The following is a 21512-nucleotide window of genomic DNA, read 5'->3' as shown; positions in this document are numbered from 1 at the left end:
TGAATGAATGAATGAACTTTATTACGGTCACAGACCAGGATAAAAAACAAAACAAAACAAAACATATAAATAAAATAGCAGTTAGGATTTTTTTTAACTGATAAATGTTGGAGCAGATAAGGACAAAGAAACGAGCATAGGATAAAACATCTGAATAAAATACAAGATTAAGCACGGATAATGGATGGATAAAAACTGATAATGTAATGGATGATGTATATTTGTTAAAATTATTGTGTTGAAATATCTAATAAAAAATTAAAAATAGAATGACTCCCATATGAACATAGAAAACCTTATTAAAACAAAAATGCGGGAGAAGATTGGAGTGAGAATGAAAAGTGCTACTCAAAAGAAACCTAGGACTCTTGATGGGGTGACTGGAAGTCATAATAGAAGTTGTATTGTAAGAAGTTAATTTAATTTTTTGTAATTTGTATCATCCTTTGGTTTTTTCCTTTGTTGACTGTTTTTTTTCCTTTTTTATATTTAATAAAGCAATTTTTAAAAATTCAAAACAGGAACAATTAATGGGACATTTATTTAAAATCCAGTTAAAACTATGTAGCTTAATTCGACAACATGGATGAACTTGATTCAGTGATGCCAATTTTTAAAAGTCTCATAGCCATTCACATCTCCAGCACCGCCCTGCCACCACCTTGGGTCTTAGATGGGGAATCCCACTGCCTCCTAGGGGGCAGTACCACCCAATTTGGGAACCACAGCTTTAAATCCCCCAAAAGTGTAGTTAAACATTTAGTTTTGTTCCAGAAGTGTCTCCTCAGTCTTCGAACCTCTGGATTTGGAATGAGTAGTCACTGGGCAGCCTTCATGGAAACTTGATACCTTGCTGCAGATTAAACATAAGCACTTCCACAAAGCATTTTCTAGGCCTCTCCTGGGTTAGTAACAGAGAATTTAATCTATTAGTGGGTAGCATCTGTCTATTTTGGGAGACGAAGGAGAAGTGCGTCTTTGGAGGTGAAGTCAAACTGTTGGATGGTTACAGCGCCTGCTGTGGCTATAGAGACACAATTTGTCTATTATCTATTAACACACCTATAAAATCAGTGACGTTACTCAACATCGGCCTTCAGTGAGGGTGTCTGTTGCACCCCTTTACTACCTTTTTCTTGATCATCCTGCTTCCAGGATTGGAGATAAATATGCCACAATATCAGAGGTGAAGGGAAAATGGCTTATGTAGAATTAGAGACTTGATGGACAGAGCGGGGCCTGTATAAGCCAAGACTTTAGATGACAAGCACTGAATGTCATAATAAATAACATGATGAAAGATTAAAAAATATATATTATTAAAAGAGGTAAAAAAACAACAACTCCCTTAAGAGAATCAAGTCTTTTCATCTTAAGACAGTCTTTAAAAGAATCTTTTTTTTTTTTTTTTAAATAATTCCAGTAGCACCTTAAGGACCAACTAAGTATAAGCTTTCTAGGTATGAGCTTTTGTGTATATACATACTTCTGCAGATTCTCTGAAGCAGAGGTTGCTACAACCTTACAACTGTTGATGACTATTAATGATGGCAGTTGGTTCCACAGCACTGAATGTGTAGGTTTATATCTAAAGTCAATGGACAGAGCACCATCAATGTACTGCTGGATAAATGTCTAATGATTCTTGTTTTTCTATAATAATAATAATAATAATAATTTTTTATTTATACCCCGCCCTCCCCAGCCAAGGCCGGGCTCAGAGCGGCTTACAAGCAATAATAAAAACAAGATGAATGATTACAACTTAAAAACAAAAATAAAATACAACATTAAAATAATGGAACATTAAGATATTAAAATGTAGCCTCATCGCAGGAGGAGAAGGAAAAGAAAGGGGGAAAAAAGAGAGGGAGGGAATCAAATTGGCTCCAAGCCAAAGGCCAGGCGGAACAACTCTGTCTTACAGGCCCTGCGGAAAGAAATCAGATCCTGCAGGGCCCTGGTCTCATGAGGCAGAGCATTCCACCAGGCCGGAGCCAGAGTTGAAAAGGCCCTGGCTCTGGTTGAAGCCAATCTAACTTCCTTAGGGCCTGGGACCACTAGGGTGTTGTTATTTATGGACCTTGAGGCTCTCCGTGGGGCATACCAGGAGAGGCGGTCCCGGAGGTACGAGGGTCCTAGGCCGTGAAGGGCTTTAAAGGTCAAAAGCAGCACCTTAAATCTGACCCTGTACTCCACCGGGAGCCAGTGCAGCTTGAAAAGCACTGGGTGAATATGCTCCCATGGCAGAGACCCCGTGAGGAGCCTCGCTGCAGCATTCTGTACCCGCTGGAGTTTCTGGGACAGCTTCAAGGGCAGCCCCGCATAGAGCGAATTACAGTAGTCAAGCCTGCAGATGACGGTCGCATGGATCACTGTGGCCAGGTCGGGGCGGGAAAGGTAAGGGACCAACTGCTTGATGCGGCGAAGGTGGAAAAATGTCGCCTTGGCTGTTGCTGTAACTTGCGCCTCCATGGAAAGGGAGGCGTCAAGGATTACACCCAAACTCTTAACGGAAGGCATTTGTTTAAAATTTATTTGTTTAAAAACCAATTAAAATCATTTAAAATAATAATATATAAAACAGTTTTAAAAACAACAGTTACAAAACCAGTTAATAAAAACATAACATCACAATCAACAACCAAACAAATATAGTCCCTCCACCATAACTGCCGCATAACATTTTTATCCAGTCGGGGGAGTTTGTATCTCATCCTCCTTTGTAACCACGTTTTTGCACCATTGCGGCCCCAGGCAACAGTGGGTGCGTGATTTTTTTGGTGCAGGCTGTAGCCATGGACATGCTATGTGATTTGATGGTTAATTTGGGGTGATGTTGCCCTGGATTAGTTGTTATTATTATTATTTGTAATCTGCATGCAAAGCAAATTGTCTAATCTCTGGCAGAGGAAGGGGGTGCGGGGGTGCGAGGAGGGAAAAGAGAAGAGATTTTGAATCATGGGTCTTGAAGTGTGTGAAGAAGAAAAAGCCTTGTAAAGAGAAGTCAAGACTAATGACATACTTCCTTGTCTTCCTCGCTCTCTTCTTCCATGATTGCCTGAAAAGTTAATGGATGATGGTGCGAATGTCCTGAAAGTGAGCAAGGGAGAAAACTCAGGTCCCTCTGTGGGCATCTGGAGGACGGCTCCAACCCAAAACTCCATGCTTTGCTTTCTGCAGGAAAGGAAAACTCCATGCCCTATGCCTGCACGGTCCTCCTCCCAGGCAGACCCACAACACGTCCCCCAAATCCCATCCCAGGCCCTCCCACTGTAAGGGTAATGTTATGTATTGGGTTTAACACATCTTATGTTACAAGGCACGTTCTTAGTTGGCTGAGGCGCGAGGTGTCTTGTCATATAATGTGTCAGCTTATCGAGAGTGCATGCCTTCCCTGGGTGCCATCAGGCCTTCCAGTAAAATGATGGCGGAACTTCCCAGCACCAACAGTAGCACATCCACCTTGTCTGCCTCCCTAGTGAAGCCTTGTAGTTGGACATAGCTCCTTATTTGGTGGATGGCTCATATCGATGTCCAGTGGTGGTCAACTATGACTGGTAGCCATCCTCAGACCTGGAGCAGTCGCTTGTGCGGTTGTGGGTGGTTGTGAAGACGCAGCAGGCACTGTCTTGTTTCCAGGACTATTTGCTGAGTCCAGTGTGGTGCTGAGGTTGCGCTTACTGCGAGGCGGCAGGCGGTAGTGCTGCGGTGCAGTCTTGGGCCTCTGGCAGCCGGTGGGAGCTCATCGATCCCATCCTCATTGCCAATGTTAAATGTTCGGGAAAAGTCAGAAGCCCAAGATAGTATAAGTTCCTCAACTAAGTTTATTCAACATTTGTCAGTGACAACAGCTCACTCATAGGAACACAAGAACCAAACTGACTGGACAACATAATAATAAACCGAGCATGAACTGACTGTTGAAAGTTCATGCGCTTACTTGCCATTAGAACGTTCGCCTATCAACGCTTATATGATTGGTTAGAACGCGCCTTGTAACACAAAATGTGTTAAACTGAATATATAACAGGTAACTTACGCACTCACTAAAATTCCTTCAGCAGCCAGATGTTTGGGGAGCTCAATGCTTTGGGAAGCCCCTCTGTGTGGCCTCCATACAAGTCCCGATTAGCTGCACCAAGAACAGCTTTTCAAGGTCCAATGGCTAAAATGGCAAAAGTCAGGCTGTCAGTTTATTGTGAGGTGAGGGCTTTTCCACTTCAGAGACTGCAGAATTGGGGGCAAAGACCACAGTCAGTGGGCAGAGGGTCTGAGGGATCCAGTCCCTACTCTTTTGTTTTCCCCAGTACTAACCTCAGGCTCTGGAAAAGCCTTGAAGAGCTGTGGCACAACTGCAACAAGAGAAGGACATGGGGATAAGTTAGTTCATTCTTTAGCAGCTTCCAAGATTATTCCAAGAGGCTTCTCTTTGATTTCCCTGCTTCTACTTTTACGAAAGTCCTACACAGGGGTGGCACAGCCCAGGTCTTAGGGGCCAATCTTGGCTTGCAGCTCCCAGAATGTGGCTCACAAGAGATTGTGGCCCTCTAACTGACAACTGTTGCCCAGCCCTATCCTATCAGCTGCCTCTGCCACCTGCTTCCTCCAGAAATGCCTTTTCTCTTTTCTCAGTCAATAGCATCTTCATTAGACCCCACAAAACTGGCTGGCCACTGGGGTAGGTTTCCAGATGCTGGACCAGATGAGCCTTGGGTCGGAAACTGCACTCTGGCTCTTTCGATTTTTTTACTAGCTTCCCCTCCCCAACAAATCCCTATACCCTGAACTGCCACCCTAGCCTATTCCTGCCCTTCCCTTCTAAAAAAATGGTGGCAGTGGGCGGTGGGGTACTTACTCACTTAGTATCACAGGCTTCTCCTGGCATTGGAGCGGGGCCACTTCATTGCTCCTCTTGATGTTCATAAAATTTCTCAGTCGCCTGAGCCTAGAAGAGATGAGGTGAGGGCTTCTCCTCATCAGAGACTGCAGAATTGGGGGCAAAGACCATGGGCATAGGGGTTGGGTGGGTTTCTGAGGGGTCCAGTCCCTATTCTTTTGCTTTCTCCAAGTTTCTAGCACTGGAAATACAGCTATGGCACCAGGCAGAATATACCTATAAGGGCTTTGCCAATCGCTCAATGATTACCACTCTTAGCCAGGTACATTTGTGTTCTGTATTGTTTCTTTTAAATGCAGTAGAAAAATCCCAAGTCTGGGGAGCCCATGAAGAAAGGATCACACGCAGAATGCTGTTCCGGCACCCAGAACAGCACACATGCTGTGCACCAGGGTGGGGCAAGCCACCCACAGGGGCAGCGCGGTGAGCACAGGGGTGCTGCCACCTGCAGCGAGCATCAGGGGCAGCGGCGATGTCACCCCCCCGGGATGACACCTGGAGTGGGCCATAACCCCCTTCTTCTGCCAGTGATTAGACAATCTGCTTTGCATGCAGATTATAAATAATAATAACAACAACAACAACTATTCCTGAGCAACATCTCCTGATAGGGCTGCGAATGTCACCAATCCAAAATGCTGGTGAGCTGCTGCCAGTCAGTGTAGACAATGGATGGATTGATGTTCTGATGTTCTAAGTAATTTATCTGAAGATGAGCAAGCTAACTTCTCCACAAGAAACAATCATCTTTTCCTTTAAGAGACTTTTTAAAAGTTTTTTAAAAATGTTGCAAGTACAAAAATCCTGAATATTAGAGGAAGCAAAATTCCTGCCTCTGCAATAAAGCCATTGGCACTGCAAGGTGCCCCAACCAAATGCCAACTGAAACAGACCCTCCAAAATTTCAAAGGTGTAATTTTGAGGTGTGGAACACAGCTGGACCTTCTTCTGAGCTAATGTGCAGCAAAGAGGCACTTGCAATAAAGGTTATAGGCCCTCTTCAGGACAGGCACCAGGACTTGGCATTCTAGGGCACCTGAGAAAACCTATGCTCCAGTATTTATTGCCAATTGTTGTGAAGCACCCTGGAACTTTGAATGAAGGGTGGTAGAGCCCAATAATTGCAAACCTTAAAAAATCGTAAAAAGGCGGGGGAGAAACCTTCATCAGAGGGAGCTACTTTTATTATTAATATTATTATATGTCTTTTTCCCTGCTGGGACTCAAGGCAACTTACAGATAAAAACACAGAAAGATGCACTCTTAATTGCCTGCATAGGCCTGGCGGAATAGAAAAGTTTGCAGCAGGTGTTTAAGAGTTAAAACAGAAAATGCCTGTTACATCTCTATTGGAAGAGCATTCTGCAAAACTGGACCTATAACACTGAAGGCTCTGTTTCATGTTGACCTCAGATGAGCCTCACCAGTTCAGGAAACAACTAACAACAGATAACCTCAGTGGTTGAGCTGGGAAATAAGGCTTTGGGTGGTCCCTGAGGTACCATGGAGCTAAGTAGTTCAGGACATGGTAAAATAATACAAGGATTTCCATGGTAGATGGGCAGCCAGTAAGGCTATTTAACAATGGTGTCACATGTCTGCTAGATGCTTCTGCACCAGCTGAATCTTCCAAACCAGACCCAAGGTTTATTGTGTGTTCGTCATGCTTTGCTCTCGTTTCCAGTTATAATGATAACGTGAATGAGGAATATGGATAATATGAAGCATGAACTGTAGTGCAATAGGGTGTGGAAGAAATGGCATAAATGAGTTTGTGAAGGAACACGGGATTTTAATGAAAATGAGAAGTTTAAAGAAGAAGACATGTCACTTCCCCCCAAGACGCTTCTTAAGAAACTGCTCCACCAACTTCTGGGGTCTCTCTTCGTATTCAACTAGGACTTCATGGGAGCTGGTGATCTGGTCCCCTTGAAGTCGATTCAGGAGTGTGACACAGACCACAGCACCTAGAGGTCAGTGAAAGAAAACAGGAGAGGACCTAAAATGTGGCTTCAGGGAACACAAGAGAAGAAGCCAGAAGCCAACTTCTCTTGCCTGCCTAATGCTGCTGTGATAGTCATTTAACACTCCCCCCCTTTTCCCTATTATTATTATTATTATTATTAAAATTTGTATAGTGCTCTTCATCCATATATCTCACAACGGTTCACATCATAAAAATACAAGATAAAAAAACACAAGATATGTAATAAAAGCAAGAACAAAATTAAATCAATAAGCCCACTCCTACCCACTACACATTTAAAAGCATTCAAGTCTTGAAGATATGCAAAAGGCCAAATTCTGTTTTCATGCTAGTCAAGATTATTATTATTATTATTAGTAGTAGTAGCAGTAGTGAGGCACCTAATCATAAGCCTGCATTTTTATCAAAGCTTATATATTGCAATCAAGGCTTGTATTTAAAAATGAGCTTAAAAAAGGATTTTCAAATGTTTCATGCCAGGCAGAAAGAACCTTGGCAAGAGGTTTTTCTCCTAAGACAAGGGGGGCCCCATTGATTTATAGTAGAAAAACAATTCTCAAAGTCATAAAAAGGGAGAATTACATATGCTGCCCCAAGGCTGAAAAAACACAATTAAGAATGGGTAAATAAGTAAAATAATACCAATGTGCCTCCCAGTAAAATGAGCCAGATCTTCTTTCCAAGGTTGAAAGGCCAAGAGCAGTGAAAAAGGCAACTGGCTTGGCTAGAAGAAAAGAGAGCATTTTTGGGAAATTTTCTAAAGCTGTTTCTTTCTTAAACTGAGAGAGTTAAAAAAGGCAATAAATGTTGGGAAGAGCTAATGGGAGAAGCATCTAGCTGGCTGGGAAAGGAGGGGGAAAGGGGGGAGGTGTACACTGAAGAGGTTTATTTTAAAAGCTGTGTTTTTTTACTGAGTTCCTTCCTTTTTACTTTGAGAAGCTTTATTCTTTTAAAAGGCTACCTATGATAAATGAATGAAATATATTAGCTTAAATATATTGGCTTAAATGTAATTATGCAAAGGATTTAAGGAATGCTAGATTCTTATTTCATATGGTTGTAAGAGTTGTATTTATCCTGAAATTAAGTCAGCCACCAGCCTAGCCCCCCTGCCAGACAGAAGACGCCATCCAAGCACTCTTGATATATGGTTGTCAGGCATTTGTTTAGAAACTTTCAAATGAAGGAAATCTTTCAATATTAATGTGAAACTCAAGATCCTTGACATCTGTTGAACATAAAAATGTAAGATTAAACATTTGTTTTAGAAGGCAATAGGGCAAGGAGGGCAAGAGGTGAGCTGGTAATTAAGATTCCATGTAAGATATATTATTACTTATTTGTCATATATATAGCTCTTTGTCTCCCTTATAAGGACAGGAGGATATGGGTGTATCTTTTGTGATTGGTTCTAGCAAACAGCCAATAGGAATATTCAACCAGGCTGATTGGACAGAGGCAGCCACAGGAGGAGCAAAGGGGGCTGGATTAAGGGAATATAAGTGCTGGCCAGGATGGCAAGAGGCCAGGCCAGAGCTTGGTAACCATATACCACTGAGCCTCTCATTTATTTGTCTGACAAATAAATTATTATTTTAATTTCTCTATTGCTGCGTTGAATATTTCATTCCAGCTAAGCGTTAACCACAAGCAGGGTGCTACAGTAGCAGTAGTAGTAGTAGTAATATAATTAGTATTAATACCAGTTCTGGTCACTTGACTTCAAAAAGGATATTGTACAATTGGAAAAGGTTCAGAAAAGGGCAACCAAAATGATCAAGTGGGTGGAGCAAATCCCCTATGTGGAAAGGCTGCAGTGTTTGAGACTTTTTAGTTTAGAGAAAAAGCGAGTAAGAGGTGGCATGATAGAAAAGACTTTGATGCAGATTTAGGAAGGGGGCTGTTCCCTTCCAAGACAGCTTACATTCAACACTTTAGATTTGGCACTTAATGCAAGGTCCACTGCTTTCTGGAGGGCTCAGAACCACCGGACATCATATGACATCAGAGCTGCCCACCTATCAAAAGTGGCCCAAGAAAGGGTGACTACTTTTTGTTCTGGCCTGCTGGACAAAAAAGTGGCTAACCGTCCCTGGCTTAAACAAACCACAGTTTAACACTATGTGTAAAGTAGGCCACCGTCCTCTTCCCAGGATGATTTGATGCAATCTGATACAAGCATGTAAAGAGTCTCATTTGAATGTATCCTCCCACATTCTCCTTTAAAACTTGCCAGATATATCTGATACACTCTTGGTATCACCATCAACAAATTTTGTCCACCAGCAACCCTGATGAAGAACTATGGAGAACTCAAAAGCATGCACACTATTTTGAGAAATTTTGGTTTGCCAGATCAAAGTATCACCTTAATAGGAATTGAGCATTAGCTAGCAGCTACCTGAGAGGCTGGAATTCATAGGTCAAAGTTTGACCATTTCTACAGCAGATGCATCAAGACTGTCTGCATGAGTTACCTTTGATACCACTAAGATTGCACATTGCTGCAACAATGGCAGATTCCATCTCGATATTTCTTACTCCAGCCTTGTGAGCTGCCTTTAAATATTTCATTTTGTCTTCTTCCGTGTAGGAACAGATAGCACCATCAAGGCGAGCTTGACCTAAAAATATCACATCATATATTATTGACACACCTTGCACACAGAGAAAAAATCACATTTAACAATACCTCAACCTCATATTTTGATAGTTATGGGTTGGGGGGGTCAGTCTGGATGACACCTGTGGTTCGTTTCCTAATCTTTAATCCTATGTATAGAAAACTAGGAAGCTCGCTTAACCAGTCAGGCCAGTTCCTTTGTCAAGGTTATGACCTTAATTGATTAGCCTTTTGCATCTTAAAGGAGTGAATTCTGGGAACTGTAGCTCTGGGAAGGGGATAGAATCAGTTCTTAGCACCATTAACAAACTACAATCCCCAGAGTTCTATGGGGGGAAAATGACTGTTTCCATATTCAGTAGATTTCAGAGGATTTCTGACCACCCTGGTTAAGGCATTCATTTTCACTTCCAATTTCCAGACTTAGAATCACAGAATCATTCTGTTGGAAGGGACCCTGTGGGATATCTAGCCTTTGTCAGGGGAATATGCCTGTTGTGGTTTCCCACTAAACCCCTAAGCTCCACCGCTTCCTTGTGCTCTCTCTTCTCCCTTATTCCCACCTAAGCTTTTCGGAATGTCAATTTCTTTATTTAAATATTTTTTGCCCCACTGGTGTTTTACACCAAAGGCTCCCAGAGCAGCTTACAGATCAATTTTAAAAGAAAAGACAATCCCACATCAAACAGAAGTGCCTTTTACCAGCTGCAGCTATTCCTGAATTTGGCCATTCCCAGTGGCATAGCGTGGGTTGTCAGCACCCGGGGCAAGGCAAGTAATTTGCACCCCCTAACCTGTGGATTTGCGCCCCCTAACCCTAACCCCCAGATGTTGTGCCCGGTGCGGCCGGCACCCCCTGACCCCCCACACTATGCCACTGGCTATTCCTGGATTGGGAAAGTCTGGCCACAGTAGTTCATGTGCTGGTTACTTCGAGACTGGATATTGCAATGTGTTTTGTGTGGGGTTTTCCTCATGCTTGATAAGGAAGCTGCAGTTAGTGCAGGATGCTGCAGCAGAATTGCTGACAGGAGTGTGGCCTTGCCAGCATCAACACCTGTGCTCAGAGTTTGGTAGAGTTTGGCAAGAATGGTTGGCAGAGTTTGTTGTACTTCTGTTCTACTTTCAAAATTTCCTCACTGGCTTGTTCATTCAGTCTGTCTATTTTATTCTGTACGTCATCAATCTTTCTTCTTCTTCTTCTTTGGTGATCACTTGTAGCTGAGTAAGATTGTTTTCCATAAATATGGTCTTAAAAGTGAGTCTGTGACTGTGGAGGCCAATTCTGGATCCACACATCATTCCGCAGTTGGGACATAGGTTTTCAGGTGGGAGTTGATCATGGTGAGGGTTTGCCAAGTGTGCCTTCCTCTTAGCACACTTCTCCCTTTCATCCTGAGTTCAAGCATCTTCAAAGTCCATGACACCTTTGTTAAAGGCTGCTCTCCAATTGGAGCGCTCGCAGGCCAGCGTTTCCCAGTTGTGGGTGTTTATACTACATTTTTTAAAATTTGCCTTGAGAGGGTCTTTGAACCACTTTTGTTGACCACCAGCATTACGCTTTCCATTTTTAAGTTCGGAATAGAGTTCAGTGGTACCTTGGTTTAAGAACAGTCCTGTTTATGATTTGGTTTACGAATTCTGCAAAGCTGGTAGTAGTGTCCCGGTTTGTGAACCTTACCTCGGTCTAAGAACGGAATCCAAATGGTGGAAGGGCACCGGTGGTGGGAGGCCTCATTAGGGAAAGAGCGCCCCAGTTTAAGACCGGTTTCGGTTTAAAAACAGACTTCCAGAATGGATTAAGTTTGTAAACCAAGGTACCACTGTAGTTGCTTTGTAAGACAATAATCAGGTATCAGCACAACATGACCAGTCCAACAAAATTGATGTTGACAATGGTGATCTTTGCTTCTTCCAGTACACTTGCATTAGTTTGCCTGTCTTCCCAGGTGATGTGTAAAATTTTTAGGAAACACCATTGATGGAATCATTTGAGGAGTTGGAGATGGCGTTTATAAGTGGTCCATGTTTCACAAGCACACAGTAAGGTTGGTAGTACCATAGCTTTGTAAACAAGCATGTGCAATTGCTTCCTGCTGCTCTTTGTCTGAGATCTCATCAGCCCCATCGTGGTTGGAGTTGAGCTCCTTCTTGCTGACTTTGGCCACCAACAAGAAGAGGTGGCAAAAGCAAGTGAGAGAGAAAGGCAGGCAGGGGCTGAAAGTGTGGAAGAGCCACAGAGCCTCGCCTCAGACCGGGCTTAGCTGGAGCCGCTGCTTCTCCTCCAGCTCCTCCTCCTCCCAGCTCTTTCTCTCACCTATAAATAGTTTTAACAATAACCAAGGGAACATACAGTGCTATTTTTCTAGAAAAAGAGGTGCTGGAACTCACCATGAACACCTCCCTCGTTCTCTGAGAATGGCAATGGCAATGACAATGGCACCCCCTGAGAGGTGTCGAAACTGAGTTCCAGTGAGTTCCCCCTGAAAAAAAGCCCTGGGAACAGATCAATCTCTGCTGAGCTGCACCCACAATTGAGAGGCCTGAAGAGGTTATAATGATGCCGCCCCACCCGTTGCCATTGGCTGAGGATGCTCTGTGATGTCATAAAAGCAAATGGTGGCCAGCTGAGTGGATATAAAGGTGGTCCTTTGCCTCTTCTCCAACAGGACACAGCAGGCAACATTACAGTCGCTTGGCTCCAGCTTGCTTTGTTCGGTCACTGTGTCTGTGTTCCTGCTCCAGCCTCAGAGGAGGAGGCATTGGGGGGGGGGGGAGCACAGGGATGTAAAATAGAATGTCCCTATTTTCACCTGAGGAATGTTGGAGGGTCTGTCTCTGTTGCACAAGGATGCTCCACTCATGTAATGTAGAATCCAAAGTCATCCTTGGAATAGGAAGTAACTAAGATAAAAATCTTTTCTTCTTTACTAATGGGACCTCTGTGTGCAGGAGCGTAGTGGGGGCGGGGAGGGGCAGCTGCCCCCCAATCAATAAAGATCAATAAAAATACATAGCTAATTGAGGTTCTGCCCCCCCCAAAGGCCTGCCGTCTTATCAAAAATCCTAGCTACGCCCATGTCTGTATGTTTTATTTTACCTTTTAAGCAATGCTAGCAATGCGTGAATGAGACAGAACAGGGTCATAGGATTGAGCAACTTCAAACTGAATCACATTTCCCCCCCATTCCTGCCTGAGACACAGTATTCAGACCAATGGGGCTGCATTGCTGCAGTCTTACCTTCATAGAAATCTAAGGTGCACATTGTGTTCCCAATGACCGTGTTGAACTGATGCAGTTCCTTGCCACATTCCAGCAGTTCCTCAGCCAACTTCTCATCGAGGTCTGTGTTGCGAAGTACAGACTTCCCTAGGACCATCTGTTCTAATTGAGGCTTGAAAGAGGCATTGACAGCCTGTTTGGTGATCACCACAGATCCTGGCTCCAAACCTGTGTGTATAGTACACACACACACAAACACACACACACACACACACACAATATATATATATATGGTATATGATGTTTTCCATTTGATGGATATCCACTTGATGCAAAAGAGCACAGAATTTAGATTCATGGATGAAACAACCTTTTTACCAGTGATCTGACACTGGTGTCTGATAGGATTCATTGCACTTGCACTTTGGGATTTTGTAAACGTGTTGTTGTTGATTTTTATTGGTAATATAACATAGACATTATTTGTATTTATATCAAGAAGCAGCTGATCTGAAAACAAAACTGAGCCTTCAATTTCTGGAAATGCCTTTTCATCCACGTATTTCTCTAATTCTCTTTTTTAAAGCCTTCCAAGTCCACGGGTGCATATTGCCACCTGTGAAATGACTTTTCATTTTAGCTGGCACCGACTTAAAAGGGACCCCCCCAAAAAGTTTTCACCAGTCTGTAATATCAATTTCACATTATAGATTTCCCATAGTGATTTTAGGGAGCCTGGTTCGATCTAAGCACCACAGCCATCAACCGCAAAAACACTTATTTAGAAGGGGGAGGGGGAAAGATTATAAGAGGAAATACCTATTCCGCCAGATGTGCCAATGCGAATAATGATGACATTGGAGCATTTAGCGTGATGCAGAAGTTTGATGAGCTCATGCAACATAGTTGCAATGGAAGACATCCCTATCCCATGCTGAAAAGGAACAACAAAATTAGAAGAAGGGTTTCCCACTAAAGATAAATATACCAAATAGCTCTGGTTCCTCCCCCACCCCCCATATCAGGAACAGAGATATAATTGCTTTTAAAGTATCTGTGCTCCCAAGAAAGCTAGCATGATGTAGCGGTCAGAGTGTAGGATTAGAACCTGGGAGAGGCCAGGGTTCGAATCCCCACCCAGCTACAAAACTCACAGTGATCTTGGGTCAGTCCTTTACTCTCAACCTGACCTCCCTCACATGGTGGTTGTGAGGATGAAATGAGGAAGAGGAGACCTACAGACACCACCTTGAGCTCCTTGGAGACCGTATTTTTCTGTCTATAAGACGCCCCCATGTATAAGGCACCCTCTACTTTGGGGGACTCCGATTTAAGAAAATGGGGGGAGATGTATACGTGTATAAGATGCCCCCAAATTTTTGACATTTTTTAAAAGAAAAAAACCTAGTCTTATCCATGGAAAAATATGGTAAATGTAATAAACAGACCTGGCTGAACTCTTTAATATTTATTTATTTCCATCCTTCCCTTCAAAAATGTTTTTCGAAGCAGATCTGCCATTCATGAAGTACAGCAACATCAATGGCAGAATGGAAATGAAAGCTGAAGAGTAGCAGAAGCTCAGGGTCAGTCAGCAACTCTCAGCCTAGCCTACCTCATGGGGTTGTTGTGAGGATGTGACTGGGAGTGTGTACACCACCCTGAGATCCTCAGAGGAAAGGTGAGAGTTAAACTCAATGCAGTAAATAAGTAAGATAACAGCTTGTGTACCTACGCTAAGTGCTAGCACAGGGCCAGCTTTGTACATGGCGTACCGATCCGTCGCAGCACAGATGTTGGGCAAGTCGCAGGCCGGGCTCCCGATGGCCAGCTCCTTAGCAATAGATGTGATGAAAGCTTTCATCCGCAAAGGGCTTCCACCAGTGCATACAAACTAGACCCAATGGCGTTTCAAAGAAAGAAAAAGGAAGGTTTTTTATAACATTACTTAGTCTGCTAAATGCAGATAGATCTAGCTATTCTGTAAAATGCTACTGGTGTTATATATTAGACAGGAGAAATCAATTCAGTTCACACTGAAAGGTGAACCTACCAAAGTCACACCTTCTGAAACAATAGAAGTGAAACACAGCTCGCTATTAAAATTCACACTAATCCAGAATTTGCAATGTAGCTCTCCAGCCAAACAATGTAGTTCCATCCTTAGGTAATCAGGTGTTCCTTAAGTACCTCTCCCAAATCCATTTTTCAATCATCAGAGACAGAGTTTAATGATTCAGTGTTCTGACACACCGTTTATTTTCTTACCTTCACGTCTCCAAACAAGGCAGGTAAATTGTGGGTCCCAGTTCCAAGAGCTAAATGATACAGGACGTCCTCTTTCATCTTCTGAAGGTGGGGGTTGGAGACACGAATGGCGGTTTCTCTATCAATGCAGAGTAGATGGGCATGAGATCATAGCTATGGCACAAAAACAAGTAACGTCTAAGGAAACAGCAAGATGAGTGCCATGACCTCTTAATTATAGCCTTGATCCAAGCCTGGTATTCTAAAGCCAACTGATCATCTCAGTTAATCCAACTGGATCATAACACTTTTTACACTTACTTTGAAGGCTTTTCTCCCTCTGCCTTCTTATCTGTGCCTGTAGAAGCCATTCTGTGTGGCCAGAGGCTGAAGAAGAAAAATATTGGAGATAAACCAGCATCTTTAGAGACCTACTATTATCCTGTTATGCACGCCCCAGGTTCTGAGTGGTGAGAGATTCCAAGGATGCCTGCACTTTCCCATGGTTTGGTTGTGATGTCCTTAGGATATATGATTTTATTCATTTACACATATAAACAACAAGAGCATAAGATGGAGGTGCCTTTGTCATTAGCACCATGGCAGATTTTGCTACTCCATTAAGGTTTCTAGGAAGGCCCTCAAAGTTATAGCTTTGGCTCCAACAGAAGAGAGCAAGTCAAGCTTCTCAGTTCCAGACCAGACTAAGAAAAAAGCTGCCAGGTGAGGTGAGGGACCTATTCCCACTTCTGGAGGTATCACTAGCTAGCTGTTTCTATGGCAACACATCTGTATTGACCAATTCTTTAGATGTGCAAAAAGGTTGCTTAACGGACTGGGCAAGGACTGTTAACTTAGCAAAGAAAGAAGTGTGACCAAAAATTTAGACAAGTATAAAACAACAGGCTTGGAAGGGACGCAATGATAAATACCTGTGATGGGATAATGAGCTGCTTGTGCGTAAAAGCTTGATCCCTCTGGGGTTTGGCTGGTCACCCAAACCTAGGCACTAACGGAGCCCCCAAAGCATGACTCCGTCAGTCGCTGGTAGAATCTGACAGTGGGCGTCTACGGAACTTATTCCCTTAAAAGCTGTTTGACGGACATGCGCCTTCGTGACTCTCTGCGTGACAGTTTCCGGCGAAGGGTGGGAGTTCCTAACGGAGGTCTTGTTACCTCTTCACTATACTCACTAGAAGTATCCCAGAGCCTCTCCCCCGACTCCCCTTCCGCTGGAACTCCTGCTCTCCCCCTACTGGTTCCTTCTTCTGCTGTAGAGTCTCTCCTATTCTCCTGGAGCCTCTCCACCACCTGTCCCTCCGATGGCAGTTCCCTGACATCCACCTCCCCCCCAGGGCCCCCTTCACCCCCCCGCCTCCTCTCCCACTGGCAGTGAGGGCGGAAAGCCCCTGAAGGAACTCTCCTCGTCGTCCGAGGATTCAAACACTTCTAACCACGGCGTACCGTCTCTCTCCTCGTCTTCCTCTTCTTCGTCGGAGTCGGCTTCCTCACCCACCCCTGACTCTGGGAACCCTTCAAATTCCCCTTCCTCATCGGTGGTCCCAAAGTGTTCCCTTCTAAATCGTGCCACGGATTGCGGTTTTTTTGGGAAACGCTGATGAAATGTTTCTATTAAAACCTCGTCCTTGACTAACTCTGCTGGTACCCAAGTGTTTTCCGACTCAACTTCCCCCTCCCATTCTACCAGATATTCCACCTGATTCCCCTTCCACCTGGAATCAATGATTCCTGCCACGTTCATGTCGCGTTCTCTCTCTTCTATCACGGGCGTTTGGGTGACCTCTCTCTCACGCTCCCCCCACTCACGTCCCTCTCGGTACGGCGACAGTAATGACCTGTGAAATACTGGGTGCAATTTCATGTGACTGGGCAGTCTGAGTTTGAATGTTACTGGGTTGACCTGCTGTATGACCTCAAAGGGTCCCAATCTTTTGGGTATCAATTTCTTACTCCCTCCCTTGAACGGTAGTCCTTGGGTGGATAGCCACACCCGGTTTCCCACCCTTATAGTTTCACCTTCCCTCCTATTTCTGTCTGCTTGTTTCTTATATTCCTCCTTGGCTTTCTCTAAGTTAAGTTGAAGCTGACGGTGGATCGCTTCCATCTCTTCAAAAAAGTGTTCCGCCGCCGGCACGCTCCACCTCTCCCCTCCTTCTCCTGGAAATGCCCGGGGATGACACCCATAATTTGCCAGAAAAGGACTCATCCCTGTGGACACGTTCTCCGCGTTGTTGTAGGCAAATTCTGCCAGAGGTAACTTATCTACCCAATCATTTTCTCTGTCTTTTACATAACACCTCAGGTATTGTTGTAAAATCCCGTTTGCCCTTTCCGCTTGCCCATTTGTTTCTGGGTGCCGGGCAGTTGAGAAATTGAGTTCCACGTGCAGTAAGCTCATAAGTTTCCTCCAGAACCTGGAAGTAAACTGTTTCCCTCTGTCGCTGACCACTCTCAAGGGGGCGCCATGCAACCTGAAAATATGCTCTACAAATAACTTGGCGGTTTCCTCCGCGGTGACCACATGGGAACAGGCTATAAAATGACACATCTTAGTTAATAGATCTACCACCACCATGACAGCTGTTTTGCCCTTGGATTTTGGCAGGTCCGTCATAAAATCTATGGATACTGCCTCCCATGGCCTTTCTGGTGTGGGTAAGGGTTGTAATAGCCCCGCTGGCGCCACCCTCTCCCTTTTGCTCACTGGCACCTGTCGCAACCCCTGACATATTCCCGTACGTCCTCCCTCACCTTGGGCCACCAAAACTCCCTGGTAACCAACCACATGGTTTTGTGCTGTCCAAAATGCCCCGCTGTGGGGCTGTCATGCAACTGCTTGAGTACTCTGCCCCTCAGTTCCCCATCTGGTATGTACAGTGCCCCTTTGTAATACAACGCCCCGTTCTTTTCTTCAAACCCCCCTGTGTTCTCCTCTGTCCTCCTGAGTTCTCTGAATTTCTCTTGGGCGTATTCATCGTTCTCAGTACCCTCTATCAGTTCCCTCTGCCCCACCAATGCCGCCCCACACACCCAGCGGTCTTCAGGGATTACATGCCTTGCCTCAGGCGCTCCCTCCCCCTCTAAGTACTCAGGTTTCCTGGAGAGAGCGTCCGCCCTCACGTTCTCGGAGCCTGGCACGTAACGAATCTCAAAGTGGAATTTGGAGAACTCCTGGGCCCATCTCACTTGTCTCTGGTTCAGCACTCGTGCTGTTCTCCAGTATTCCAGATTTTTGTGGTCAGTTCGGACTTGAACCTTGTGCTGCGCCCCAATCAGCAAGTGCCGCCACCTCCGGAATGCTTCATGAATGACGAGCAGTTCTCGGTCGTATACTGTGTAGTTCCTCTCGGATTTGTTCAACTTCCGCGAGAAGAACGCACACGGTCTCCATTCGGACGTATCTTTTCCCGGCTGGAGAAGCACGGCCCCCACCGCTCGGTCTGACGCGTCAGTCTCCACCCTCATTGGTTGTTGTAGATCTACGTGCAAAAGTTGCTCCTTGATTTCTTCTTCCTCCTTTCCCCCAACAGTTCCCGCCATCCCTTGCCATTCCTTCCTTTGCGGACAGACTCTGGCAAAGTGACCTGGCTGTTGGCAGAGATAACATCTCTTGGCGCTCTTTCCCTCCTTCTTCCGCCCCTCACTGGTGTTTGAAACTGCGCGCGCGCGCGCTGTTCCAAGTTCCATCGGCTCTGCTGGCGGGAAAGGCTGCTCCGGAATCTCCGGAATGCGGAAGTCCTTCCAACGTTCCCCCTTTCCTTCCCGCTTTTCCAAAGCTCTGGCTTCCTGGCGCGCTCCTATGGACAGCGCAGATTTAGTCAGCTGGTCCATAGACTCCGCCCTAGGCGCCAGGGAAAGTTCATCTTTCACTGCCGGAGAGAGCCCTTCTTCAAACAGCATTTGAATAGGTTCACTCGCAAGGTCCCACCCCAGTCTATGAATCAGCATGGTGAACTCAGTCCAGTACTCACGTACAGATCGGCCCCCCTGTTTACACGCCATTAACTGCCTGCGCACCACCCCTTGCTCAATCTCGCTGGAAAACATCAAGTCCATGGCGCGAAAAAATTTCATTGTGTCCTTTAAGATTTCATTATTGGCTGCCATCAGGGGCCTAATCCAGTCCCTCGCCCCTCCCTCTAGATGGCCAATCACGTACGCCACTCTAGAGTTCTCATCGGGGAAGTCATCAAACAGTAGATTGAGAGCATATTGCATCTCTGTCCTAAAGGCTTGATAGTTCCTGGGATCCCCCCCAAATTTCTGCACCAATCCAGGCACCTTTCTGGCAAGTGGGGTGGTTTTTCCCTTATCCGCATCTTGAGCCCTCCTCTCCTTGAGCCTCGCCGTTTGCAGCGCGAGCTGGACCTCCAACGCCCTGTACCTTTCTTCCAGGCTTGGACCTGCTCCAGCTCCAGCTCCTCCGGTTCCGGCTGGTTCGCTCATGATGCCCTCTGCTTGCACAAGCTGCTTTCAAAGACTGTCAGATTGCTGTGATGGGATAATGAGCTGCTTGTGCGTAAAAGCTTGATCCCTCTGGGGTTTGGCTGGTCACCCAAACCTAGGCACTAACGGAGCCCCCAAAGCATGACTCCGTCAGTCGCTGGTAGAATCTGACAGTGGGCGTCTACGGAACTTACTCCCATAAAAGCTGTTTGACGGACATGCGCCTTCGTGACTCTCTGCGTGACAGTTTCCGGCGAAGGGTGGGAGTTCCTAACGGAGGTCTTGTTACCTCTTCACTATACTCACTAGAAGTATCCCAGAGCCTCTCCCCCGACTCCCCTTCCGCTGGAACTCCTGCTCTCCCCCTACTGGTTCCTTCTTCTGCTGTAGAGTCTCTCCTATTCTCCTGGAGCCTCTCCACCACCTGTCCCTCCGATGGCAGTTCCCTGACAATACCAAAGGTACTTTTAATCTGTTTTAGTATTTTAACGTTCGTATGTTTTAAAGTAGGGTTGCAAATTTTTCTTTGATTATCTTCTCTAAACTGCCTTGAGGTTTTTGTTTTAAACAATCAAGCGGTGTATAAATTTTAAGAAATAAATAATAAGATAATAGCAGCTAAACCAACCAAGCCCCCAAACCTACAACAATAACAAAGCAAGTAAATAAGTGACAAGGTTATAAATAAAATGCTTTGGTGATAGGTTTCTGTATAGGAAATCGCACATTCAACTGAACTAACCCTACAATCTGCATATGGTCAAGAGTTAAAGGCACACATCACCTTGTGCAGAAATTGTGGTGGGTTAGGAAGTTCATCCTTTGGTTGGAAGCAACCTTGCAAGTTACCGTATCTACTCTGACCTCCTGTTCAGTATAGGATCTGTATGTAATGCAGAAGTCAGTTACAGAATCTCTGGCAGATAGTGATGCAGGTTCTGCTTTAAAAACCAGCCAAGAAGACGTCTAAACTTCCTAAGACACTCTGTCCCATTGTCAAATAAGTCCAACTTTCTTTAAAACAAACAATTGTTTTAATTGTTTTAAACTGCAAAACTATGCCTTAATTTACCTGTTGGCCTACCTGCTCTTTTCTGATGATCTACAGGATTTTGTACAGTAGTATTAAACCATATTAAACCATAGATCTATGTAGGCTGTAGTTAGGTTTTCAATCTTATGGGAGGGTTTGAAGGAGGAGAATCTTCCCTGCCCCGGGATAACCTCTGTTTCAATTACACTTAGGAATTGTAGTTCTCTGTCTATGGATCACTGACAGTATGACCAGCAACTTCACCCAACCAGAACTCCTAAAATTCTTTGAGAAAAAGCCTTGACAATTAATCTGGATGAGAAGCATCAATGGATCAAGAAAATCTCAACTCTCTAACAGACGCATGTGAACTATTTTTGTGCCATAAAAAATAGTATTTACCTTTTTGTCTAAGAGCCCCTTTGCTCTGAAAGTAATTCTCCAACCTGCATCCTCTGAAACAATGGCTGACCTGGTGTTATTTATCTTTCTGCAACGGAAGATCTGATTGGCCATCCGACTCATTACATCATAATATCACAGAAATTGTTCCCTCTCAGAATACCGGAGTTTAGAGGAGTCCACCAGAGTAGACTGGCAGTGGGTTCCAAAGAGACCAAAGAAAGTCTCTCCACTGGGATGAGTGTAAAATGGGATTCAGTTCACATTTAAAGGCAAATCTAGCCAATACAAAACACGACCATCCTTTGGAATTTGCATTTCTCTGAATTTTGCAGTGTACTTCTCCAACCAAATAATGCTTACAAAAATGAAGATACTAAGGGAAAATGTGCATCAACATTAATATATCAGTAAAAATAACAAAAGTGAGTTATTTGCCTGCAAAAACTGCATACAAAAAAAGTGTTTCTTGTGGGGGCGTATATGTATGTATGTATGCATGTATGTATGTATGTATGTATGTAATTGCAGATGGCCACAGAAACGTGGAAAACTGAATTTCAGATTGGAGAAACTGAGTGTGAACTGAAATGCAGTGCTCCTTCCATTCCTACACTTGGCTAACCACT

At 44.5% G+C, this 21512-nt stretch overlaps 1 protein-coding gene across 3 annotated transcripts; it reads right to left on the bottom strand.

The window, feature by feature from the left end:
• Window positions 1-6671: 6671 nt before the first annotated feature.
• LOC310832652 (uridine phosphorylase 1-like) lies at window positions 6672-20972 on the bottom strand. Of its 3 annotated transcripts, none has more exons than XM_083714808.1 (8): window positions 20884-20972; window positions 15303-15368; window positions 15003-15120; window positions 14470-14628; window positions 13554-13668; window positions 12753-12962; window positions 9365-9511; window positions 6672-6867 (listed from the first exon to the last, which is right to left on the bottom strand). In XM_083714808.1, the coding sequence occupies exons 2-8, from the start codon at window positions 15350-15352 to the stop codon at window positions 6728-6730; spliced, it is 939 nt and encodes a 312-aa protein (XP_083570934.1). In that variant the 5' UTR covers window positions 15353-15368; window positions 20884-20972; the 3' UTR covers window positions 6672-6727. The 3 variants fall into 3 exon arrangements, with proteins under 3 accessions (XP_083570934.1, XP_083570936.1, XP_083570935.1); XM_083714810.1 differs by having other exon boundaries at window positions 15003-15155; window positions 20884-20948; XM_083714809.1 differs by lacking the exon at window positions 20884-20972 and adding an exon at window positions 20521-20695.
• Between the last annotated feature and the right edge of the window lie 540 nt (window positions 20973-21512).

Source organism: Podarcis gaigeae (genome assembly GCF_964106915.1).
Source record: "Podarcis gaigeae genome assembly, chromosome: 15".
Lineage (NCBI taxonomy): Eukaryota > Metazoa > Chordata > Lepidosauria > Squamata > Lacertidae > Podarcis > Podarcis gaigeae.
This window is presented reverse-complemented; position numbering and strand designations above follow the sequence as displayed.

Coding starts and splice junctions, on each gene's coding strand:
- LOC310832652 (XM_083714808.1), bottom strand. CDS start 15,352: ATGGCTTCTACAGGCACAGATAAGAAGGCAGAGGGAGAAAAGCCTTCA. Junction 14,629..15,002: donor CCTTGTTTGGAGACGTGAAG/GTAAGAAAATAA, acceptor CATTGGGTCTAG/TTTGTATGCACTGGTGGAAG. Junction 12,963..13,553: donor TGGCACATCTGGCGGAATAG/GTATTTCCTCTT, acceptor CTATACACACAG/GTTTGGAGCCAGGATCTGTG.